The sequence below is a fragment of the Opisthorchis viverrini genome (genome assembly GCF_000715545.1).
Source record: "Opisthorchis viverrini unplaced genomic scaffold opera_v5_4, whole genome shotgun sequence".
NCBI lineage: Eukaryota > Metazoa > Platyhelminthes > Trematoda > Opisthorchiida > Opisthorchiidae > Opisthorchis > Opisthorchis viverrini.
In genome coordinates, this window is record NW_008751660.1 from 1,725,828 (window position 1) to 1,734,179 (window position 8,352).

At 45.0% G+C, this 8,352-nt stretch overlaps 1 protein-coding gene across 1 annotated transcript in view; it reads right to left on the minus strand.

The window, feature by feature from the left end:
- The window catches only part of T265_00431 (hypothetical protein), a gene marked incomplete at both ends in the record, with an annotated part of 9,185 nt that extends 7,235 nt beyond the window's left edge, over positions 1 to 1,950 (minus strand). Inside the window, one exon of the mRNA XM_009164204.1 lies at positions 1,103 to 1,950. Within this exon, the coding sequence (XP_009162468.1) occupies positions 1,114 to 1,665 (552 nt within the window). The remainder of the gene's footprint in view (positions 1 to 1,102) is intronic.
- Between the last annotated feature and the right edge of the window lie 6,402 nt (positions 1,951 to 8,352).

Sequence of the window (8,352 nt, forward strand, 5' to 3'; positions counted from 1 at the left end):
TTTATGTAGGTCCCAGTGCGTAAACGTGGGCGCGTCGGCACATGATTGGTCGCTACGCTGACTAGGCGGTGCAGACAATCGATGTCCGATGAGTCAGCTTAATGCGACGTGTTTGTGCGTATGAGAAAAAAAAACAGGCCTCGCGATCCAGTGAGCGGCTGAGTTGAACAGTCAAATATGTGGGTGACTGGGTCGCTACAATCTGTACGCAGAGGCCGCGTCTCGCTGCGCGCTGACGACAAAAAGCTCCCGGTGTTTGACCATCGATATCTATGGAGATTTTCCCAAGACTGGTGGAAACACAGGATTAGTAGTGCTGAAGTACGCCGAATGGCTTTCACAAAATAACTCGCCGCGTCAAATGAACTGATCACACTTCAGAGGTTACGCTGACCTGGCCACGTGCCCGACCTATTTCTCCGAAGAGCCCTTTTGGATCGACCACAGGAAAGGTGAAAACGAGCCAGGGGGAGTCAAGCACCGAATTTAGGAAAGCCATTGTCATCAAAGTCAGCTGGACTGGTCACGGTCATCTTCCTGGATAGGGACCCCTAGACGGGATACAACAGTGGTTAGCAAATTTAACAGACATCATCCAGTCGATCTCTTTATGGCGCGCGCGTATCCAAGCTGTTGCCTTCAATGTATAGCTCTCCAACCCATTTCCCAAGTATCAGCCACCGCCTCCGATGTGAAGTCATCATCCCAGACTCCTCAAATCATCAGCGAAAGAAACTGTGGCAGTTATAACCACGGTAGGGCAAGTAGCGGTTTTTCACAGCTGATGGAATGATGAATGACCCGGATGTTTACAAGCAGTCCACCACTGCTATCTGTTACGAGTGGATGATTTCCTGACTGACTGAAACGAATCACCGCTATTTTATTTATTGCCAGGCTTGGGAAACCGGACAATATCCCAGCCCACGTGCTTCCTTCCGCTGGCATGGAAGCTAGGGCGTTACAGCTGAATGATTTTCATTTTATATACTGCCTAAATACACATGTACGTACGTTCCCAGATAAGCATACAGAGATGTAGACATCTGGAAACCCATAAGTTGAAGATAACGTGTTCAAACAAAAGAGCCTCCTGACTTACCGCCAAAAACGTCACCTGTTGATGAACAGAAGCTCATGGCACCCACAAGATTTTTCGAACTGGGGTTCAATATAGCAGATGGTGGTTGGTTGACTGATATCAACAAATCGACAAACTGACCAGGGTGTGCTGGAGGCAAAGGTATGCGACCGGACGGACCCAAAGGGAGCCACATTACGCATCCCGTATGTGGATCTTGGTCCGCTAGCTTGGCTATGGACGGGTTGGACTGAGACAAGATTACGGGACAAAAACTCACTCACTTCCGAGCGAATGTAGCAGCCTTCGTGCCATTGACTAACACCAGAGTTTTCAACAGTAACCTTGAAAGTTTCATACGTTCCCTTAGAACTGGTAGACGAAGGCCATACTCTTAGATCATAAGGAGGGCGCGTAAATGTTCCAATATTTACGGAAGGCGTGGCTAGGGTCATGGTGGTACTGTTGTTGACCATGCCTGAGAAGCACGGTGGTGAATTTTCAAAGCTGAAATCAAAGTAGGCACCCACTGCACGTTGTATGTTCCTGCAAAAAATTATGCAATGCCTCTTAGTGACGAACATCCCACCAGTCAGACAGCTCCAAGAAAAACCTGCAAGAATCCGTGGAAATATCAGTCTCAACCACTGCTTTTAGCTGATTCACCAGCTCCTCCTTATCTCTCGTGCCCAAAGCACTGAAACGCTCGAGCAACTGCGCATCTAGTTCACAAGTGCTCAGCTCCATCGTTAACTTTAATTGGGGGATAATTGGAACATTTATGCGGCTTAGGGAATCAAGCGACCAACCAGATCGAACGCTCGCAAATGATTGGGCAAATTACTTTATTCACCACTCTGATGTGAACCAATCTGACCCACAGTATTCGCACAATGGAATTGAATTTTCGAAACCTGAGTTATTTTATTCTTGATGAACTAAGAGAGACAGGTAATTGGGTTCATAATACAAGTTCGAACCTTCTACCTCCATCTAACCATTCAGGGGTCTCAGCAATGCTAAGAAAACATTCCACAAGACCTTTTGGTTTTTTCAGTGGAAAATGAAATTCCGTGAACTGCGAAACTATAAAAGAAGAATAAAATGATTTTGATTTGAGAACCTGTGCAAGAAAATGCAACATTATGGCGCAAAAATTTTTATTTCACTCGCAAATTTTCTGCAGGTAAGAGCACTTTGCGACCAATAACCCCAGCCGATCATATTCAGCCCGATCGGTTCAGCTGTGTGATGAATATGATTCATGTTCCATCTGTTGCTCTATTCATTATTACCTTGTTTTATTATCCAAAATGCTGTATATAACCGTGAATTAGAATACATACGTGCTACTTGGTACACTGGGCTGAGTTCTGGATTTCTAGTTCGTATGGTTATGCCGACATCTGTGCGGGACTTGATTACTACATTTTGGCGTCGCGATCAAGACTATTCATCATGCCTGCTGAAATACAACCATCAAATGTTAGTTCAGCTGCGCGGGACGTACAGGATTCTTTGGAACCCTTCAACATATAGTGTCATACAAAATCTGATGCGAATGATAGGAAATTCTCATTGGTAGCTGCACGATTCATGCGAGATATCACCAAGGTACCTCTATCTATTGTACGTTTTAGTTACAACCTCGGGAGCATCGATAATCGGACTGAAAATTTCGCACTCACTGCGAATCAGCATCACTTTACTGAATTCTGTGAATCAGGATGAGCCAAAACAACATATTATTTAAGGTTCTAAGGCTACAGGTGATATGCAAATATCCAAAGTGAAGCTCGAAGCTGCAGGAGATCCTATGTGTCCAAGAGACGAATCATTCCATTTGGCTTACGTGAACCAGTTCATCAGGCATAATTCAATGAGAGAAAGGAAAACAGACTTCCGTTGAAACGTTAAACTGGGTAAATCCGATAGTTATCCCAATAAAGTCTGATACTATCATTCCAAAAATTTGTCGAGACCACCGGCGAACGCTGAATACGCTTCAACCACAACGTACATGCATTATGGAAGAGCCCGAAAATATCCCCATCCCTTCTATCAGGTTCAAGGATGCCTTTAAAAATTCGACCAAAAACTGCTTAACTTCAAATCATGCTGCATGAAACCTCTATAGATTGACCATGATTTACTTTCGTTTGGGTCATTCCGATACAACATCCTTCCATTTGGTCTGAAAGTTTCACCAGCTGTATTTCAAAAAGTAATGAATACTCTGGCGAAAGATTTGGAGATTGTCGAGACGTACCAAGATGTTTTCATAGTGCACGCCGCTGTTAAAGGTACTCACGATTTGCGTCCGTTGTCTTTACTGGAGCGATTTTCTGAGTTCGATGTAGCCATTCATCCTGGTAAATGCACTTTTGCAGTTACATCACATTCATGTTTTGGCTACATTTTGGATGGCAGTGATTCAAAGCCGATTCAAACCGTCTATCTCCCCTTGTAAATGCACCATCACCAGCTGAGCTACAAGAACTGAGTTCAGTTCTAGGAGCACTTCAATATTATTCTCGTTTTGTTCCTAATTTTGTTAAACAAGCAAGTTACTTGTTTGACGTCATATCTACCAATCAACTTTCCTGACTCCCTAACCATGGAGAGACGTTGCGCGCATCGCTTGAGGATTCTCAAACTTCAGCTGTTTTGACACCATTTTCTGCCAAACATTATTCGGCCATCATTACTGATACTTCTCTCACTGGAATTGAACAGCGGTGGTTGACCCTGGTCTGTATTTTCCGTCGACTCTCAAAGGTCGAACGTGGGTATTCTCAACCACAACCGGAAGCAAGTGCGGTATATTGGGCTCCGTAATTAACTTTTTGGATCAAACTTTACTAAGGCTGCCGATCACGAGGCCTTCAATTTTTTTATCATCCTACAAAATCTCTAACGAAGTCATCTGCTGCTATGGTGCAACAGTGGATTATCACACCGAGTCCTTACACCTAAAAAATTGGTCATCGTATTGCGAAGATGATTACTGATGTATATTTTTTATCCAGAATAACATTATGCTACTCTGATTCGAACCAGTCAGATTGCTTTTTGATTCAACAGTTATCAGTTTAGCGAAATGCACTCTTGCTCCCGTTTTTCCAAGCTACGAGGTTGCTGGACATAGCTACGGCGATGTCGATCTCCTACATTTTATCGTTTGACCATTATTCCGGATGGCTTCACTTCCGTAGGCGCGATAAATTGTTTCGATTCCGACGCGAAAATGTAATTGTGTTCAGCAGGTATATCACTGTAACCAAACGAACTAGAATTCAGAATTCATTATGTCGTATCAAGCATCGGGTAGGCATTCAAACTGACGTAGTTTTATAGCACCTAGAATATTGAAACAAAAATATAATGAATAGAGCAATGAATAACGCATCAATCATATTCATCCAACGTTTTAATTTTTTTGAGAATTGTGGAACGGTAAGCAAGACATCGATTCAAACTGAAATTGTAGAATAGTAGTAGCCGAATATTGCGATCATCACCTGTACCTATAATTGCCTTCAATTTTGATATTATGTTTTTCCTTCTACATGGGCCTGACTGTGGAATTGAAGATCCGAATCGCTCGGGAACTCCATTGGAACGACACAATTGTAACGTTATGGGCTGGTAGCGGAGGTAAATTCAGATATTCAACGATCGCGATAGGAACTCGGTGAGTCTTTAGCACGATTCTTTTTTCAAGCGTTGTTCGTCCGTTTTTGGCGGTAGCCAACCACTGAGTAGAGCCGTTGTTATATTATCATTGTAGGAACCTCCTATAATAGGTCAAACACCAGGATAAGAAGCTCTTCAGTGTCAAAACACATCCTCCTGGTCGAACTTTGTAGATCCCTGAGAAAACTTAGCATATGTGCTCGGAGGCATTGAAGCAAACACTGGTAGCCAGTAGTCTGGGTGATGAGCATTATTCTGGACACGATGACGGAGCTCAATAATCCGACGACCCTAATTATCTGTTGCAAGCAGCTGATGCTGTGGGGAGAATCACGGGAACGACGACATGGTCAGACAGGCGTAATTGTTTTGCCAGGGTCGATGCTGGACAGTGAATGCATGACTACCAATCGACAAAGATGACTAAGATATTATAAATCCTGAACATCTACAACAGGGGCTGGACCGGTAGTCGCGCACCCACACCGAAAATATCCTTATGACCCAAGGTGGAAGAAATGTTTTCGATGGCAGGAGGAAAAGTTATGCTTCTGTTCAGATCGGAAGGTCATAGATCCCTGCGTTTGGATATGGGAGCCACGTAACGCGGCCTCTAATGGTACCACTGAAGTGGTCAGTAGTAGGAGTTATCCTAGGCACTAATCTTTTGTTGTCACAGGCAGGTAGGTTACGTGCGAGTTTTAAATGTGTGGCACCAAACTGCGACGCTACCAGACTGCAAGTTGTGACTCAGAAGGGCAAGCTCTATACCGGGTCACCAGCGCCCAGCTTTTGGGTCATCTGCGTGCATGCAGAGTAGCCAGTCCTACCTTGCCTCGCATATCAAACAAGGATGCGTTTACCACACCTGATGGGTTGGCTGCAAAAGCGAACAATATGCTTCTTGTCGCGCTCAAAAACTGACTGCTAGCTACCTCGAAGACAAAGTTTTCATCTGCCTAAAACTAGGCACCTACCTTGGCCCAATTTGTACTTGGGTTCTAGATCAGCAAACGCATTCAACTTTCTTGGGTCCAATCAGCTTGCTGTCATCCCTTTTTAGATTTTTTCTATCGACGCCGTTGTATCTTATGCCTCCTAACACCCGCCACGCGCTACTGCTTTCATTCTATTTCTTTCTCGTCGCCCCCCTTCCCAAGCTTCAAGCCTCCACTGCACTTGCCCAAACGCCCCTTAGAATTGTTATTCACTCAAACTGGCTGGTGTCCTGTCTACACTCATGCGGTCCTCCAGCAAAAGGGAAATTATCCGTGAACCTACATCTGCATGACTCCCCGTGTCAATCTCCGTCTCACCCAGGGCCAGCTGCCACGGAACTGTGTACCCGTACTCCGACCCTTGACAACCGTTATGGGGCTATCCATAAACCGAAGCATGTCAGAGCGATGATGGCATGGCACTGTCATACCCAGTGAGATGGCACTCCCGCAAATATTTTCCCCAGAATCTCGACCGCAACCCCTCGCCCACTCAAGCCTGTAGCCACAACTTTGAGCAGTTTTGATCCGGCCCGTCTCTGGGATGAGCTCTTCCGTACCTAATGAATTTTCGCACCAAGTTGACTAGTCTGGCTTTCCTGCTGCAATTTTAGCTTGCCTCCTGCACAAGTTCAAATTCGTATAGGGGTTCCGGTCGCCCTATGTATTAGCAACTTGCCCCCATCCTACCTATTCCCCGCACTGACGTCCCCACAACAGTGCAACCAGTGAATCAGCTTACTCTCAGATTAAACCCCATTTCTGAGACAAAAATTGCCATGTGCTCCCAATTCGAATTATTCCATTTCCATCTCCACTTTTGCTCTTTGTGACTCCGGCCATATACACAACCGCCCAAGGTCACTCATGACCAGCAATGCTTTTCAGTTTTAGTTCATGCCACCTGGCTGTCTTTGAACTAGTCGGACCTCATGCCCATTGTTCCCAACTAGTTGAGAAAGAAGCCTACTATTACTATATTATCGGATATTCCCCGCTGTTTATGACATTGTCCTCTTTTTGTGCAATCCGCGCCCCCACAAACCCCCCAATCATGTTCCATTCTGACTTTAAAACTATGATCATGCCAGACGGTATGCCACCCGCAAGTTGGGAATAAACACCGTTAGTATGTATGTATCTTAAACGTCCGGAATAATTTGGAAAAGCTGATTTATAGAAGACTGAAACCTTCATGGTCGTATTAAATGAAGCTTGGCTCAGCATCGATGATTCAGATTTTAGCCATTACTTTGGAGCACTGGATTTCACAGGGCTGCTATTAAGAATGGCAAAGCATAGGGTGAAACACAAGTGGCCATCAACTAGTGCTTTCCAATCAAGTTCAGTCGCTCTCTGTTTGTCCCATGTATACAACCCCCCAAACAAACAGCGATCACCTGTTCTCGTTTGTCGCAGCCATTCCGAACTTGGTCAACAGGGACATTAACCTTCTTGAGTTCATCAGCCACAGCTTCAGCACATCGGCTGGAATGAAACTCCAAAGTACACACACACACCTGCCTGTGTAGATAGGACAGAAGTTCCGGGGAACGTCTCGATGAAGTAAGAAATAAGGGATAACCCTCTCACATAGATGTCCCGACCGACTGGAACTTCAAGCCGCACGCACTGTGCACCCATATTGGTTGGCAATTTAACCTGGAGATGAATGGTACTGGTTTTATTCCCGTTGCTCGGATGTTTTGCATTTTTTTCTTCCCTCTAATCGGATTAGCGATACCAGCCGTGGGATGCACGTTCGGAGAACGCCGCACAGCCTGAGGTGGTACGGAGTACGGCAATCAAGTTGGCTTTGGTGATGTAAGAAAAGACCCATCAACAGGGCTGACACCGTTTGACTTTCAAAAACAACGAGCAAGGCGAAGCGCGAGGAGACCGAACCAACTAGTGCAGTACGTTTGATGGTTAGCCTGGAGAGCGAGCAGGAGTTGGACAGATGTCCGAGGAAACTCAAAGCAGGGAGAAGATTTTAGGGAAGGAACCTTAAGACCATTATTCTCCCCAAGAGCAACAATTCTAGGAACACTCATAATTTGAGTCCTAATCCATCTACCCTCTTAGTGAAAAGGTTGGATTGATGTTTGGGAACATATTTGTCTGGACATCTATGAGGTTTGCGATTATTTAGGGACCATGAGTCAAAGAGTTGACATGAAGTACTTCGTCGGAAATCCTAAATCACTTGACTTATCATCCAAGTGGGATGCAGTCTTGTTAAGCGAGTTCCTCTTTGGTTTGGACCCGCATGAGTTGTTACTTCGCCAATTTTTCTAGTAGCATCAGCTTGTCATCATGCGCACGTTGGAATCCATTCGATTCCTATGGCTACGCATGCTGTTATGTTGAGCTTACAGCTTTACACCGGAAAATCCGCTACGGTGACGGCATGATGCATTGTACATCTAGGCTTCAGGCAGATTAATGAAAGCTAACCAGAGTGCAATATAGAGCAACAGAAATACCAGACTCTTGTTGGTCGCGAAGAAGCCGGCCTTATCTTAGTGAATCTGTGTGTGATAGAGGTAGCAACAAGCCAAACGCCTTCTTGGTTCG